At 34.1% G+C, this 18,865-nt stretch overlaps 1 protein-coding gene across 2 annotated transcripts; it reads right to left on the reverse strand.

Moving 5' to 3' along the window:
• Window positions 1-450: 450 nt before the first annotated feature.
• LOC146168024 (calpain-9-like) lies at window positions 451-18,217 on the reverse strand. Of its 2 annotated transcripts, XM_083390769.1 has the most exons (22): window positions 16,642-18,217; window positions 16,360-16,543; window positions 16,181-16,250; window positions 15,973-16,103; window positions 15,593-15,717; window positions 15,291-15,459; window positions 14,605-14,688; window positions 14,066-14,142; window positions 13,473-13,547; window positions 10,738-10,901; window positions 6,777-6,946; window positions 6,407-6,624; window positions 6,068-6,125; window positions 5,140-5,166; window positions 4,043-4,102; window positions 3,585-3,642; window positions 3,448-3,515; window positions 2,769-2,837; window positions 2,562-2,640; window positions 1,661-1,777; window positions 1,346-1,401; window positions 451-1,268 (listed from the first exon to the last, which is right to left on the reverse strand). In XM_083390769.1, exons 1-22 carry the CDS (start codon window positions 16,896-16,898, stop codon window positions 1,242-1,244), a joined length of 2,343 nt encoding a protein of 780 aa, XP_083246895.1. In that variant the 5' UTR covers window positions 16,899-18,217; the 3' UTR covers window positions 451-1,241. The 2 variants fall into 2 exon arrangements, with proteins under 2 accessions (XP_083246895.1, XP_083246903.1); XM_083390777.1 differs by lacking the exon at window positions 5,140-5,166 and having other exon boundaries at window positions 16,642-18,215.
• Window positions 18,218-18,865: the final 648 nt, after the last annotated feature.

Genomic DNA, 18,865 nt, shown 5'->3' on the forward strand with positions numbered 1-18,865 from the left:
GATTTGTAGTGTTCGTTTTACGTACAAGTAGGCCTATAATTTTTAGAAGAGGTCAGTATATTTGCCTTTCACCTGTTATGATAAATCAATGAAAATAACATCAGAAAACCACCCGGTGTTTCAGTGATATCTATTAACTATACAACGATGCGTTTTAAAATGTTTTAAAAAAAAGATGTTTTTAATAAAAAAAATTTTTGTTACACACTGGCTACCTAGCATCCGCGACATAATGTCCCATAAATTAAAACGAATGAAATCAGTTGAAACTTATAGGAAGTCCCGCGAGTCATAGATGCAACAACAAATTTCATGGCCTTTAGCTAAACCTCGACGCAAGATTAGCTAAACCTCGACGCAAACAACTGTGGTTTCACATGTGATGTATAGTGATTATGCGCACTATAGGCTGTTGATGAATAAAGAAATATAGAAAAATCTGGACAGTGGTTGTAAAATATAATGGCGTTTTAATAATGCAACAGCAAACGTGCGATGTAAAGAACTACAGAGATATATAGCGTAAGATATCGTCTTAGCTTAGAGGTTAAAAAAGCGTTACAGAGAGAGGAAAACTGAAATGACAAAACAGCATATGTTCATACGGAAAATCTCCAAGATACTCCACAAACAAATGTTACAAAAGTAGATTTTTGGAAATATTATTAAGCAGTATATTGTAAATAAAACTGCGGCTAGCTCAAAAAATATATTCGCACGTTACCTCGGTTTGCTATAAAATTATAAAATATGTATTGAAAACTAAGATTAGGGCTGAAACAAAAAAATATTAACAAATAATTACATCTAAAAGTACATGTTGTCGTTAAAACATCAGTGTAAGTAGCAGTTTGAGAATAAAACATCCAAACAGAACAAAATAAACATATCAAAAATAATTGAATCATACTTTAAAGTGTTACACTTCACTTGAATGTGTGTAGGTAACATATTTTTAACATGGCTAACTTAGTTAAACCTATCTATTTCACAGTTCAAGAAAAACTAGATAAAACCAGCATCTTTAGAATTCGGCTGTGGATAAAGCACGTGGCATTTTCAAGTAAACTAATTACATACAAGCATAATAAATCTAAACGAAAGCAGTCGTATGACAGATACAATTATTAAATCCACGCATATAGCACACATTTTCAGATTTCGGCTTATGGGTTATTTTGAAACGCTCATGCAAAAATGTGACGATGGCAGCAGCAAAAATACAATCATTCCTTCCAATTTTATGAGTACATCGTCGTCACCAGCCACTGTATAGATAAAAAATAAATAAAAGTATGTTGGTTGACTGGTACTAATCACATTACTATTATAATAAGATACTTACGTCTTCGAGGGATACAGTGGCATTTTTGCTGGAGACACGAAACTGGTTGAACGAATCTAAACAATGACGAACAAAAAAAATGTTAACGTTAATTCCACACTACGTTTCATAAACATAACCACGGATTTTTTGTGACAGTTGAGATTGCCAATTATACGCAATATTTATAATACATTGGAAAAACTACATTTCCTCTACGAACCATTTAAGTTATTTGAATTTCTAATGAGGTAATAACCGGATTTTAAACTGACGGTCGTGTTAAGTATATGTAAAAAGGGTACGAAATATTTCTTCATATACGATTTATCTTACTGAACATGGCTTCCAGTCTGACTGATAACAAAACAAAGTCATCCATATTAATAGTAAGATCCTTGCTGGCGTAACGAACACAAAGCATCTGGTAGATTCGGTTGCTCAAGCTGTAACCTTCAAAAAGTACAACAAAGTTAAACTACTCTAAATGCTTGGGATAAAAAAAATCAGTTGCGAAGAACCCTTGGCGGATACCTACTTAGTAAATTTTGTCTTTTATTTGGTCGAATTGGCTAAACTGCAACCGAAGAGGCGTTTCGCATTGGGCACACAACAAATTGCGCGAGCTCGACACATTGATTTTATCGAGCTGATTTTGACAAACGTGTTGCGAGGGCATTTACTCCACAGTTGTAAGAGTTATGATGTCGAGCGCAAATATTAAACATTGCGTTATCGTGTTTCAAAAGATGTAATGACACACAATACAACGGCAATATTGCAAAAACAATATAGTTCCGCGCAAAAAAAGTTCGACTCCCCCTGTTTCTATAGCCTGTTATCATATATAAAATATGGATGAAAAATAGTCCGAAAGGGCGATAGCTTTTATCGTTTATCTATAAGTTAATTTAATACGGCGGTGATACCGTGTATTTTCTAAAAGGGAAATAGAAGATTCGCGAAAATTTTTGCAGTTTTAATGTTAAAGTTGGCAAAAAACAGAGTTTGTATGTAGGAATTATGCCTAACCCAAACGAAACCATTCAAATCACTGCAAAAAGTTAAAATATTGAAGTCGAGCTCGCGCCCCCCTTAGAATTCATTGGCGCCCCTAGGGGGACCGCTGCTATAGAGATTTTACCAAAATATACGAAAAGCATCTGTGGTCAACTGAATTTCTTCACGCTAAAGCAACAAACTAGAAAAAATGCCTTGCATGTCATTCAAAAAGTACCTGCATCTCCCAAAGCCTCCTTGAGCTCAAACGCATCAAAACTCCCATTATGGTCCCTGTCGAATTGCTTAAATACATTCTGAAAACAATACATATACATCAGCATTTCGCTACTACACTAAACCGCCTATTTTTAAAAAAAGGTTAGAAAATTCCAAGTTACCATTACAATAAAACGAATTAACGATATAGAACAAAACTACGTACAATCCATTTCCTGACGCGGACCCAAAGAGATTTGAATTCGTCGTAATTAAGTTTACCGGAGTTGGTAACCTTTCGAGGTAGCGATATGTTAAGAAAAAACATGCAGTTATAAAACACTATACTACACAGAGTGGATAAACCGTAAAAATAAAGGTATTTGCTAATTTTTGAGATGTAAGCCGTATTTTTTTAAATGTATTTTTTTATATAACTATGATTCATTGTAATATGTTGTTACCAAAAAAGTATAACCCCGTCGAACGTTGTTTCACCAAAGCATAAAATCTACGTTTATTTCATATGTCGTATGCAACTATGCACTGCCTTGTCATCGTTTTTTATTGGGTTGGTAGGATCCATTAGTATAGTTGGAGTCTAAATGTGTGGAGGAGTGGTGCCGAAGCAAGTGTATTGGGCACAAAGAGGAAAAACACCTACAAAGTGGGTATAATGTTTTAAATTGCGTGCGTTTATTTCGTAGATGCATTTTTGAGCCCTGGACAATGGCCCATCTTGGAAACGCTCTTGAAGCCTTTATATCCTATTGGTATGCAATGACTAAATAAAAGTTATTTTTGGTCGAAAAACCGGCATGGTTTGCGAAACCTTGTTGCTTTTTACAAAGTGCCAGGTAGCCTAAAACATAACATCACAACAGGCCGTATTTTAGGAAGGATACATCCATCAATGCAACCATGCTTCTGCAGGCTTCCATGCCAAAACCGTTGAAATGCTTCGCTTTTGAATCTAAATACAAATAGATAGTAGTACAGCGGTAATTTAGGAGAACATATTTAATACAGGAAAATGCCTTACTCTTTTTCATAACAGAATTGATAATATCCTGTAATTCAAATGCATCAATCTCTCCGTCCTAGATAAAAGTGTAAGAGGTTAGTTGATAGCCTCTATGTTCTACCAGTATCAGACAGATAATTGCTAATTATAAAATTAATAAACGAAGATATAAAATATTAAGTTTGATCACCAAGATTGCATATAAAACTTTCAGCTATGGGATTGTATTAAAAATCTCTATTGATGCAATACTACCTATGACGTAATTAAATGGTAAGCGATACTGATTTTTCGCAAAGTTCAATCAAATAATTTGTCACGCTGCACCACATGTTTTTTTATACGTGGTCAACACGACGACAATTCCAAGTAAAATTTTTAAGGTAAATTTATTTTTTAGAATAACATATTATGTCCGTCACAGTTTTGTATAGGTTTCTGTTACATTTCTTAACACTGTAAATCGTGATACATACCTCTCCAGTAAGTTGATCAAACAGCTTTTTAAATCGTTTGTCGTTTTCAGTTGATTCCTCCTGCGTTGCAAAAATAAGAAACTATGATAAAATGCACAACAAGGATTATTAGGCGTGTATCACAAGAGATGGCCAGGAATAAGGTCAAGTCGTGAAATACAAACAATTAAATAATACAATTTTATGTTGTTTTCGTAATTGCGACACACGTTAATTTATGGAATTAACATGTGAAAAAATTATAATGAAATTAACCTAACAAACTCCAGCATCATTCAGTTCTGTGATAAGTGTTCTTTATATTGTAAAACTAAATTGCGTTATACCTGTCATATTTTGTTCCGTAAGGTAAGAAGTAATAAAATATTATAACTTAAAAAACAAAAACTAAAAATCTCACAGCATCTTCCTAAAGAATTGAAGAAAAAAATTATAACACAAAAGCAAAAGCTAAACTTAAGATTGTAAAAGCGTGCAACAACTGCATGCAACAACATAGGTAAACAAACTTAGTGCAAATCAGTGTTCCTTCTAAGACAGTTATAAAGCCTGATGAGCAATGGCCTAAAAGAAAACAACAGATTTTAATACAACGAAAAGAGTCTCCATAAAATTCTTTTTACGAAGTAATTCTAGGAGTCATATTTATTAGATCTTTGGTTTATGCTGGGTTTTACTAGGCAATAACTTCACTTTTTTTTAAACGTGTTCACATAGCCTTAATATCGAAACTTTATTTTGGCTATGTAATTGTTTTTTTGGAATTACGAATATAGAGGAACGACTGAATGCCATAGGTCTATAACTTGCAACAGATAATAATTTTACAATTTAGGCAAAAAAGGAACTCAATTAAATAAAACGTCCAATAAATTTACATATATATTCAACGCCTTGTGATTTAACGGTATTAAATTTCCGCATTTTAGTTCAGCAGGACTACTGATTACTGGTGGTAAAAAACTAAAAATGTTGAAAAACGTATGATAAACATGCAAATCGCGCACATGCAAAAAGTACCATAACACATTAACACCTGATTAAGGTTAACTAAGGGGTAATTAGTTTAACTGCTGGTAATCCAGTAAAGAATATACCTTGGGTACCGACTTTTCCCTCTTCTTCTGAAAGGCCAACCGGCGTTCAAAAACAAATTAACAAAAAATCAACATTAAGTATACAGCAAGCAATCTTCTAATTGTGCAGATAAGCCGGACAAAATATTATGTTAAGATTTATAATAAAACTGCTTTCGCACAAAATCGTCCATTATTGAAATTTACACAAAACAATACAAAATCCGCAAATTAAACAGGTGCAACCACTTTAAAACCGGATCGAAATTAACACTTTTAAAGTTTTAAACCACTTAACATTTATATTTCTTGTTTAATGCGAGGGTTAATATTGATTATATTATAACCAAGATTTAACATTTTAGTAGTAAATACCATGCGCTTACAACTTTATTAAAACAAAATAATAGGCGCATTAAACAGATTTAAGTTATTATTTCGATTGGTTAGCGAAGGAGCTGCACTAATCTACATATTAAATAATTAAAAATACGAAGCAGCCGCAAAATCAATTCAGTTAAATATCCGTAAATTACAACAAATTTTCTTATAAATTACAAGGCAAACTTCTTTCTTCCGATAAAACGTTATAAACATTGAAGCAAAAATCAAGGTTAGTTCTACAATTGTTTTAAAAGCAATTCGCATAAACAAGCTTTTTTGTAAATATATAAAAATCAAATGGACCAGTTACGCAAGGAGTGTATTCACCTATATGTTACAGAAGTAACATAGGTTATTACTATGAAGACAACATACATCAAAAATGCAAGAAACATAGGGTGGCCGTGATGGCAGCGAGCATGTGGTTTAAAATAACGAAAGGAAAGAAAATAGACTACGACCGTGAAAAAGGCTTTGCAATGTAGTCCATTTTTATTCCACATGATTTTTTACTGTCGAAAAAAGTTCAAGCATATTTCACGTAAAAGGCAAATGATTTACTCACATCCTGTTCTGGCTCGGGGACCACCTTGTCAGTCCTCTTAGTTTCTTCGTCTATTTCACTGCAAAACACAGATAACCAAATATGATAGAAGACAGCACACTGATTACTTGACTGTAGTAACGGAACTGTATCATGGTAAGTGTTTTTTTTACACACGATAATTAAAAAAATAGAAAGACAATTCGATAAAAAATTTCCTTTAAATATCGCAAATCCAGCGAAGCTGTTCAACTGAGACAAATATAAATACTGTATGTCACACATTACTTAAGATCTGAAACACCGACGCACTTCAGTTCACTATAAATAGAGTTCCATTTAATTGTACACAAAGCTTACGTTGTCGATGCTCTTTTCTCAGTGTAGATCCTGAGCACGAAATCGGCTTCCTCGTTTGGTTGAAAGGTAGAAGGCACAATGACGTAGTGTCCAGCCGGCAACTTGAATCGTTGTGAGTTCTCCCTCAGGTTGATGTAGTTCTTGGACCTTGCAGTTGAGGAGTTGTATAGGAAGAAGTCCTTCTTGAGAGTGCTGTCCGATTTTGCTTCCTCTTTTAGCTGTAAAAATATTTAGCGTTTTGAAATACTGTAGATATTTAACAAAAAAGATTTTTTATTAGTCAAATCAAAATTGTTGATTTTACATTACAAAATATGAAAACATAACAAAGCAGTCTTATCTCAAAGCTTGATTGACTACTTTACTTTACCTTGTACAGTGCAAAACCGATGGTGAGGAGTCCTTGGCCCTTCGCTTTCTGTTTCCTCCTGTTCTTCTGCATCAGTGACACAATGAAACTGCATCCTTCCTCGTCGTCATCCGGATCATCGTCCTCCTCCTCCAAACCAAGTCGGAACTGGGGATTCACCCAGAACGTGTCTGCGTGATAGTCACGTTTTAGAAGATTGCAGCAGTATTTTTCAATGGACCGTTGGTTAAAGCTTATTGCAAATTTGGGGACAGAAAAACGTAGAAAGTAGCACTACAGCTATTAACTGATGATACAAGCTCGTATTAAAACAGCTTAATCATAATGATGTTGATCTACTGAACCTTGGTGGTTTTGCAATTCATTATGAAACTACAATACAGATCCGTGTATTAGTGTACCCAGAATTGCTTGAGTTAGTTAAAGGCCGTTAGTAACATATTCTTAATCGTATCCTATTGGTAGACAACTTAACGTCCCTGTTTCACAGTTAACCTCCCTAAATTACTCATACTTCAAATGTTAATTTACTATTTAAAAGCAATACATTGGAAAAAGGCTGTAGAGATGTAGAGATGTAGAGATGTAAGAGATTTAAACATCGACTTGAAACAAAGAAAAACAAAGCAACATTGAACTAATGAAATATGATGCTAATTTTAACACTCATAGTATCATTTCTAGTTAAGATATTATAGTTAAGCAAAAAATATAAATAACATGGGAGTTTCGAAATTACAATTGTTAGAAAAAATCTGTAAAGGCCTTTTATTTTCTGAAGGTTTACAAGAAAAGAATTATAATAATATTTATAGGTAGTAAATATGTGTATATTCTACTTAACAGAAAGCTTGACTTAATGTTGTAAATTAAACATATTAGATATGTCTGTACCTAGATTTGTAGCCGCCATATGCAGAAACGATTTATTAGTTTTGCGTTGCGTGTCGATTGAATTCGATTTATTAAAGGGTTATTAAAATAAAAAAGGTCTAAAATGTCAGCACTTAAAAAGTCCCATAAGACCTAACAGCTGCAGCCAGCAACTCGCCATTCTAAGCTTAAACAAAACAATGTTAGAGACAGACAGCTTTGTGGTCAGAAGGGTACTTCAGATAAATATTTATCAACAGGCTAACAAGTTTCACAGTTGACTGAATCACTACAAGTAAATCGTTATCTTGGCTTGTTTTTTTTAAAAGTAATGCCATGCAATTATATGTGGGCAATAAGAAATGATGAAGAAATACCCGGCATTGCCCAGGTTAAATAGAGTATATAACAGATTAATTATAACTGGCAAAGGACTAACGTAATTGGAACGGCGATGGATATTAATTACATGATGTAAAGATGTAATTTACATCTACAAAAAGTAACCACGATAATGTACAAAGTTTACCGGAGTTTTGTCTTATTAAACAAAAAGAAACAATCCATCATGCTGTGCGCTCTTAACAGCACATTACGTTGTAACATGTTAAAATGCCAGCCTCGTGTTTTATTCCATGATTATGAAAAATAATTGTGGCAATCAACATATTACCAAAAAATAATGTTAGGGATAGCGCAAGATCTTCGTCAGAGGTATAAATAGTGCGAAAATATTTCTTTTAAAGGACATAACATTTTACTTGCCTAAACGTTTGCAGTACGCGTCACTGAATAAAATTTTTAAATCATGTGATGTGTTTTTAGATTTGACGCGGTAATCAAAAAGGTATCACGCCTACTGTAAAAAGCCAAAGCGCTGGTCGTTCCTATTCTGTTTGACGCTAAGAGTGTGTAAAGTCGGTTAACTTGATGCTTACCCACAATCATAGTAACACCTTACAGCCTGTGTGAAAGCGGCATTAATGGAGTGGCGTGTTTACCTATCGCACTTATCTGCCTGGCTCTAGAGAATCTAATTATTTGCCTCCGTAAATAGTCATAATCTTTTGAATTTGGTTAAAACAGTATAAAATAAAAAATTAAAATATGACCTAAAAAGCAATTTTGTGTTTTGTGTCTGAAATAGGTCACTAAAGAAAAGGCGCGAACACGTTGTGACCACTGGCATTTAATCACTAATTCGCGTGGTAGCAGCATTGTGTAAGCTTGCTGTATCCGCATGTTATGTCCGATAATTAAAATAAATATTGGTGTATTTAACATCAAACCAAATTGTAATGTTGTGTGTTTTGCTAATAAAACACAGGTTGTAATAAAATCAAAATAGAACCAATACGTAATTTTAAGTCGTAGTACTGTTTAAATAGGAATAAGTCCTAAACCCGTCGTCAATACGACCTAAATGGTCAGAATCAGGCCTTTATATTATGTCGTTGGTCTAAATCAGTGGTCGGCAAACTGTGGGCCGCAGAGCCATTTTTAGTGGACCGCATGTTACTTTTGAATGGTTCATTGTTATCATGTAGTTGTGGGCCGCGTGTTAGTCGTACATTCATTGGACTGTATTTTAAAAGTTGGTGTGGCTAAGAATTTTATATGGTCTCAGCGGGGTTCAGGGCCACTTGCCAAATGTGACCCTGAGAGTGCCTGTCAAACTATACTTTTTGCCAACTTTAACTATAAATCTAAACACAAATTTTTTCGCGCTTCGCGCCTATATTTTTTGTTTTATAGTTTGTTTTACATTATGGCATGGAAAGGTTTTCAGCATTGAGGCACCGTGTAACATTTCACCTTTTCTTGGTGTCAACAGCCTAACGCTGTGTGAACTTAGACTACCGGCAAACTATATTTTTTTAGTTGCATAATACCACACCGGTCGGTTCAAGAACACCACGTTTTTCACGTTTTTTAAATTACTTGATCTATGACGTTACTTGTGGCGACCAATATAAGGACTTTATGTACTTTAGGTTTTATACTTCATTTTATTAAGCCCAGAAGCGATATTCTACAATTTCTGTAAAGTCCCATTTCTGTTAAAGTATTCTATAAATGCCGTAATTTCGAGCAATATTCGAATCTATTTATGTGCCATATGCGTCACGTATCCTTTGGAAAAATTGAAATTTCGTCAATTTAGAACTAATTTACCCAATTTTTATTTATTTTTTGTTATTTTAATAACCGCTCATTTTGCGCACGAGTTCGTTCGAGAAAAACAAGTGTTTCTAAGTTTGTGACATCATTCTAATGCCTCCAACTTAAAACACATATACTGACGCTGTTTTCGTAGTGGTTTTATATAGTGGGCCTTCAATACCTCGGAAAAGAGTACTTTGGGCCGCGACGAAAAAAGTTTGCCGACCACTGGTCTAAATACTATGGTTTAATAGATTTTTCGGATTTAGGTATTGTTGCTTTTTGGGTCTTATTGTGCATTCCTGCCGTCGACACTCGTCCGGCGCAAACTTTGCCACTTATTATAAGAGATATTTGGCTATACATAAACGTTTTCAAAAAGTAAGGTTATATTCTGCTTTAGATCAAAATATTTATCGATTTTATTCAAAGAAGGTCAGGGATTTGGTTGTAAAACTTTAAATGTTAATCTCCTTTCCTTCCTATATCACACGTGATGAATGTAAAGTCAGTCGATGCCGATGAACACAAATACCGTCAACCGGAGGTAATTGACTTTACTTTACAAAGTACGTGGAACGAAAGCAGCAATACAATGTACTAGGAGGGTAGTGCTGATGCAAAACGGGATTAGCGCAATGAAAACTTGGTTATTTTTGTGAAACAAATAGCAAAACTTATGATTTGACAAACTGTCCATCTAAACCAGGTAGGTTAGGGATTTGCTTGTAAAAATTTCAATGTTAATCTCCCTTCCGCCTTCACGTCACACATGCCTGAATGTAAAGTCAGTCGAAAGGGACGAAAATTTCATTAACCGAAGGTAACAAACTTTGCATACTACTAGTAAAGAAATCAGCAATGCAGAACATTCGGAGGAAATATAACTTAATATATATACATACTCCAGTTGTTTAAAACATACCGGGAAAGTTTCGACACCCTCCTGCAGTGCAACCTCTGACCCAACGACCCTCGTGCAATGACGTAATCCACTGCGTACTAACGTCGTCATCTTCGAGAGCATCAGGACCCAAATTACAAATCTCAAGCTTCGTGTAGTTCCGACAAAAATCATCAAAAGACATCCTACAAATTTAAGGAATGTGTATATAGATGGATAACTCCAGCAAAATACTCTAGCAAAGCTAGTAATTCAGGTCAGACACAATAAACAGATCTTAAAAGATTTATATATATTTCGCCAATCAAGGCATCGTCAGTATATCTTAATTCGAATGAATGCCATTCGTCTGTTTATTGTGTTTTACCTGAAATACTAGCTTTGTTACAGTATTTTGCTGTTACTGATCAGGAATTAAAGTCGACATTTTTCTTGCAAGGATCAAGGTGATTTCCATTATTCACATATTCAGTGCAACATAGATGGATAACTTTAGAGATAACTTTAAACATGCTAGGTAGCGCAAGATACAAGAAACTGGTTAAATGGTTTGTTAAATTTTGATTGGGTTGTTTCTGCCACATGAGTCATAAAACAACGAGTGAATGTTGCCGCTTACATTTTCGTTCGTTTTAGTTTAGCGAATGGTTTCCGCGTACTTCGATCATTAAACACGCTAAAGCTTCCAGTGCGTCGAAAGAGCTTATGAGTTGGAACTGTAATGTAGCCGCCGGCAACTTGCCATACTACAAATGACGTAGAGTAATGTAAACCATTATAGGCAGAATTTTGACAGTGCAAAAACGAACAAAATACATCGGGCGTTTTCAGGAGGGCTTATCGAAATTAGTCCGACTATTAAAGCTAGGGATGGGGAAAATCAAACCCCTAGGCTATTCCATTTGTGAAGCCCCTCCCTATTTTTGAGCTCAGGGTCGGCAATCTTTTTCTAGTCGCGGGCCCAAACCATACTCAGAAAGGTCTCTGTGGGCTGCACGTAGGGGTAATGAAGAATTGTGTTATTAAACTGTTAGAACAACTCTTAATCACACGGGCCTCGGATTTAGGCAGTAAACTGTTGGTGCAGAGCTCGAAAAAAGCGTTTGTTTTGTTTAAAATGCGAGTCAACACGTCGTCATCCATACTATAATAAAAAGTGAAATAAAACTACTTTGAAGATACGCCATAACTCTATTGGTTAATCTAGTTCGAAAGTATTTTTTAACCTTTATAAGTCCGGTCGTTCGTGGCGAGCGAAGCGAGCGCGATTTTTTTTGGTATACCGACATTTCTTTTCAATTTCTTGCAAGTTTTTATCACCTTGCCGAAAATAATAAAACAAACCAAATAAAGAAAATTTTTGGCAATTGCGTAGTAAAAAAGTATTTTAAATTGACTCGTGTCTAGTTTGTCAAATCGGCAGCGGGCCGGATGAATTACATTGGCGGGCCGTAGGTTGCCGACCCTTAAACTAAACGCAGTTTAGCAATACCAAGACGTCTAATAATAAGATAAGTCGATAACATTAGTAAATTTCAGTTGATAAAACGTCTAATTTACCACATTAACAGTAAGCAACACAATGTCTATTAGTTATTTCAGCAACATGTCAACTACCGATACTTTTTTTTGCAGAGAAGACTGACTACGGTACTTTAACTTAGAAGCTTCCAGCAGAATGCGCGTAATAATTGCCTTTATTATGATGCAAAGCCGTAATAATGACTGTTCACAACGTGGTTGAAACCAGTTGTGTACAGAATTTTCTTCTCTGAAAAGTTTGATATATATACATACTTTAGGTAGGGTTTAAATTTGTCGTTTTTAAAAAAATTACAAACTTGAACCCGAATTTCGAGGCCCCTGGACGTTGAGGCCCTAGGCTTCAGCCTGCCTAGCCTATTGGTAAATCCGGCTCTGGGTATAGTTCAAATTTGAGGATTTAGGGTGCGTTCAAGAATCCAAACAAGACTAAGCAAATATAAAACGTGGCTAAGGAATGTGTTGTACCTGCCTATCAAAAAGGAGTAGTTGTTGGTGATCACACAACATTATCTCAATAGTTTCAATTTTAGGTAATCCAAATCTCTATTCAAACTCCTTTATTACTTGATATTACCGATGTGGCAATGCAAAATTACATTTATTTGCGAATTACAATGCATTTCAACTTATTGTTGTTCTTAAGTAACAAAGGTTTTGAAGATTACAGACAATAGCTTCAGCAATTTATATTTCGTGAAATAATTTCCTTAGGTAGGGAACGCTATATTGAAAGCTGGCAACTGTTTATTGGTTTAAAGTTTTATTTCCAATCAGAACAGAAATATAATGTATATATGATAACAAAGGTTTAGTTTATTTTTTGGTGTTTTTGTAAATAGACAAGGCTTTGTGTTACAAAGTTTAAATAAATTTTCGGGAATATGCAAGGCGTTATGCTAGTCTTTATCAAGCTACAGTCATAATCATACATAGCGGGTATGCTGGGGTTTACAAAACAAGGAAACTGTTAGGTGAAATGTTTCCAGAAAAAGTGTCGGGATTACAAAAAAACAATTACCAACACTTTCAAACAACCCATGACTACCTTCAAATCACATTACGAAATCAATAATTAAAAATTATTCACACTAACGCCTTCTGTGGCTTTCTTACAACAAAAGAAGAACAAAAAAACAGCTTTAAAAATTTTCGAGCACCGCCATTAGGCCAACTTAAACTATGTGGTAACAGCAAAAAAATTAAATACCAACCAGAATTCTCCATCGTCACTGAATTCGACAGCGAGACGTTGCTTTTCACCAGGCACGCTATCCCACTTGGACGACCTGTAAATACATTAGCAGCAGACCAAGCGTGATTAATACGACCGAAATTCCTTTCGAGGTGAATTTATTTTATATGCACTCTGTGCTCATGTTAGCTTGACGCAGTCTTATAGTTCAATAGTCTGGCGGTTGTTCCAATATTTTATTTCGATTTCAATACAACAGCGGAGTACGAAAATTGAATTATTACCATTCTTAGTCAGTCTACAGATGCGTTAAATTTGTTTGCACAGCAACGCCCAAGTGTAAAATCCTGATCAGAATTTTATTTCACAACAGCCTAAAAAGTAGTAGGCTTTTCTTCGAAGTAAAAAAAAGTATATCATGAACAACTGTAATTTAAGTTTACAATTGTTATTAATTTATTACAATATCGTCGCTATTCCCGAAATACAATGCAATGGGGAAAAGTAAAGGGTGGCAAAGTTGCGTCAATGTCAAATAAACTTTCCTACTTCCTACCTATGAGTGTCTTAACAAGTGTAAACATATACAGTATGTGGGTGTTCTACATTTACCTGTCGCTCCATGCTCCGTTCCACTCCACTTGGCCCCATGGGTTTCGCACTCGTACAAGTTTTTCTCCTGTACGAATCTAGAACAAGAGTATCATTTCTTTGGGGCATACAACTTAAATTAATCTTGTGTTTTGTCATAGGCAAACACATAAACAAACAAAGGTCAGATACCATACATCATAAAGAGTAAAGGCCAGTTTAGTTTAAGATTTAAACAACTTTGGGCACAAATCTCTTAATCACATTAAGAAATTGAGTAGTTGTTATTTCTATGAAATAAACAAAAATATTTATCAAAAATCAAATGATTCGAATTTGTCTATGGACAACTGCACTTTTAAAACACAATTAGAGGGCCTTGAAACTACTGTCCAGAAAGTGGATATATTGATTATCCAGCCCTAAGTGGCACTGTCTAACTTAGTAAATGTTTGAGTTATTTAAACAAAGGAGTGGCCTAAAAAGCTTTGCCTTAACGTTCAATCAGGTTTGCATACAAGTTAGGTTTATCATTATTTTTAACACAAAATCATGCTTACTGTATCTACACCAGTGACGCTGTATGCATGCCCCATTAGCAGTCCATTGGGCAGTTTTGCCTCTCGTTGTGAAGCACTTTTTGTCTAGTTAAAAAAACAAATAATTAAATGACACTTACGAATATAAACTGTGATCAAAAATTTATATGGGTTGTAGATTACTTATATCTATTTGAAAAATTAAATTTGTTTGTACGATCTACTATGATGAAACGTAAATACTGAAGTGGCATCAATCAAAGAAACCTGGTTGACCACCTAAATCGGTTCAACCAAACCATACCACAAGGGACCTGCCAATCAGTGAAACAGTTGCTGCCAAACCCTATGGGAAAATCAAGCTGCCCCATATATAGATTATGATAATCTATGAAAGTATGTTGGATTTTTAACTGACTATTGTTGCTTTTTACATAAGGAAAGCATACTTATTATAAGAACACCCAGATACGCTTTTGGTGGGAATAAAAATAATTACCTACATCCATCATAAATAATTTAACAAATCTGCTGATTGGAAACCTGGAAATAGTGGATAATTTTTCTATTGGAAGTGAGTTTGCTAATAAACATACTAAAATTGCCACCAGGGTTAAACTAAATTGATATAAAATATCTGTTAGCTAGGTGGTATTAAACGTTTGCATGTTATTAAAAAAACACAAGATGTAACTATTTAAACCTACTTCAACTGCACAACCCATCAGTGCTCCCTTTTTCAAAGACTTCAACATAACATTAAAAAGATTCTTTGGCCTTTCAGCAAGAATGAAAGTTTCGGTCACTCCACCAGTAAAGTCCTCCATAGCTTCAGTGGTGCTACCTCCTTTGAGAGCTTCATAGGAACCATTTAACCTATCAGAGAATAGTAAAATAATTCCAAAAAAGGCAAAAAAATTGAACAAAATTAGGTTAGGGATTTTCATGAAAAGGGTAAATTTATTTTTTAAACTGTTTAAATAGGTTTCAAAGATATAAACTTTCTTACTTTGCATAGGCTTTTTCCAGCAATGCACTCCAAAACTCGTTTTTATCAGCAGAATGTAAATAAATAAGCCGGCCATTGTAGGTTGGTAATAAATCATCAACTACAACATCCATCCATTCTCCATACTGATATTTCAATAGAACATTTTATTACAATATTGGTTTAATAAAAAGATAAAAGAAGTGTTATATAAATAAATTAACAAATTCGACATTAGACTAAACTAGTGTAGGGTTTAAAAAGAATGTTTTAACATTTAAAAAATATATATTTTCCAGCTTTTCATAAATCAAAAAATGGTTCAATAATGAGAGCTACTATAATAATATACTGTGTATATCGGTAATTTTGTAAACATATATAACATGTAAATATTGTACCTGCCAAAATTGAAAGTGAAATATACCAGCATATTTTCCTTTATCAAAACTCTGATCAGGGGGAATAATTCGGTAAAGCAAGTCGTTGTTAAGAGACAATGAGGCAATGGCAGCAAGCAACCAACAATCGCCTAAAAAAATTGCACTAAGTAATACAATAAAAACTGGGTCAAACTGTCAAACTAAGCACTATAAACACAATAATTACCTAACTCTCCCTGCATGATGTCAAATCTGCTGGCTCCACCAACAAAGAGTTGAGGATCATTAGTGATTTCCTATTAGTATAAAAAATTAAATATAAACCAATGGAATTATCAAATCCTATAAAGCCAAACATATCAGGTGTTATTTTCCATTTAAATTTAACCTGGTGCCCATACATACATGAGGACGTTTCCACTGAAAGTTCATTTTTGGCCTTTGACTAAAAAACAATGCCTCATCATTGGCAGGAAACTCTGGGTCTTCAAACAAAACTCCTTTCTTTAGGCACTCGCTCAATATTTCATCAAATGATTTGTCGCTGACTTCCACAGGAACAGACTTATTCTTGATGGAGCATTGGTATCTAAATTTCAATTAAGAATTTTATACAGACAATGTCTTAAAGTACTTTCAGTTTTCTTGCATACTTCATAAATACCAGTTGTAGTAGCAGTTACTTACCTTTTAAGGGTACCAGCAGGTTTTGCGTTATCATTGCTTACACCATTTTTTCTATTGTAACCAGTGTTATCGCCACCACTGCCACCATACTGAGAAACTCTAGTCTTATTACCATAAGAAGAGTAACCAGTTGGCGATGCCGGAACAGTCCGTCTAACAGTTTTCTTTGAGTAGTAGTAAGGCATATTTAAATACCTAACAACTAATTCAGCTAGTTTAAACAGCAGAAACAAGATAACATTTTGAGCCTCATTCATATATTTTTTTTAATTAGAAAATACCATTGCAAAAATTAAATAAACATATTAATTACAGCCAGGTGTCACCAAATTTGATTTTATTCAAAAAGATAGACCACAATTGATGTATGGTTGAAATTCTTCACATCATTTTTAGTTGAATTTTTACATTTAAAATAACAAATTACAACCATCTCTGGGAGGTAAGGCAGAAAAAAAGATTACAGGTAAACGAGTGCCTGGGTAAACCAAAGTTAAAATAATGTACTGCTTATTGATGAAACAAGAACTTAGCAATATTTTTTTAGCTGATGCAGTTCCCAGTGCGGGGGAGACGATTTTGCAGCTTGAAATTGCGCGGCTGTAATAACATTTCCGCCCAAATTTGCATGGCTGTAATAACGTTATTTTTAAAATTTGCACGGCTGAAAATGGAGTACTATACTGAAAATCGTTGGCGCGACAAAAATGTTGCGCGTTTAAACGATTTTTCGCGGCTGAGCGCATTTTGCGTTGATTTTACATGAAATACGCAGCTATGACCGTGGCTAAGCGGGAAACTGCGCGGAAGATTTATCCTTACTTTCCAACCTGGTGCAGATCTAGTCTGTAAATCAAGTGCCTTTTTATGCTTTCCACAGAGGACTACAATTGACTCTTCAACATCGAAAAGTTTTTAACTTTTTCAAATTCTAAACTTTGTTTATACTGTTTGCTGCAGTGTTTTTACACCCTTTTATTAGGACAATTTTGAACAACAGAGAGTAAAATAGCTATAGATTCATTTAGTATTTTAGCTATAATCTGTAAAGTTTTATTTTAAGAAAATTTGTTTGACTTTATTTCATATTTTAATTGAGTGGAATACTTCGGAGGAATTCTCCAAATATTTAATGAAACAATAATTTCATCTATTACTGCAGTGTGGATTTGAAAGCAATACACAAAGGCCGACATTTTATGAAATATTTCATATTACATATTTATTGTTCTTTAAATTTCCTTTTTTACTGATACAATAATTTGTTATTTCTAAATATTTTCCATCTTTTCTATGTTTTCTTTCCTTTACCTTTTAGAATTTGTTATATCTTTACTGGTTCTTCTTTTGAATGAAATTGAAGTTCGCCTTTTCTTATTTGACTGAGATACCTTATGCTGCCTCAGTCCATGAGCTACGTCTGTCATTTTAGGTCTTTCTCTTTTATGTAAAATTACATTCTATAGCATTGTTCATAAAACTCTTAAAAGTCTAACCGGAACATGAATTTAAGCATACATAATGTATATAACAGTAGTGATAATTTCCTGCAAAACTAATATGAATAACCTGATTAGTCCAATAAAAAATTTAGGCCAACCAATTGAATACAGAAGTAGGTTCAACTTACTGTTGAATAACCACATTAGTATACTCTACTACCAAAGCATAGACTAAAGCCTTGCGGCAGTCAAACCATGGGAATGGAAGTAAGATAAAAGAGCGCTCGTTTATAGAGACTTCAGCATTGAAAGTAGTGTTGCGGTAAATCTTTTTCGCTTGACTGCTCTCTTTCACTATAAATAAAGCTAGCTGCAGGGTTCGAAATGATTACCAAGCTTTTGATAAAAGCATAGTTGCCATTTTTTCTTACGGTAAACATCTAGAAATACAAAAAATTTAATCTAAAAACATCTACATTTTTTAGAAAGAAATAATTTAAAAGGGATTTTTGAAAATATTCAATACTTTTGGACAAAAAACATCAACATTTAAAGCTTAATGCCGTATAAAGTGTATAAAGGGTCTTGCTCGAAGCTTTAGAACTAAGATTTTCTGTTTTATAAAACATTTTACTGAACATGACCAGTTACTGAAATTTTTGATTTTATACCTCATTATTTATTTTTCAATCGAAAAAATTTTAAACTTTTAAAATTACTGAAATATTTATAGTCGATAGCGAATCTGTCACTAATTTAGATTGTAGAATATTTTTTTATAA

The sequence above is a fragment of the Ascidiella aspersa genome, chromosome 1, assembly GCF_963924565.1.
Source record: "Ascidiella aspersa chromosome 1, kaAscAspe10.2, whole genome shotgun sequence".
Taxonomy (NCBI): Eukaryota; Metazoa; Chordata; class Ascidiacea; order Phlebobranchia; family Ascidiidae; genus Ascidiella; species Ascidiella aspersa.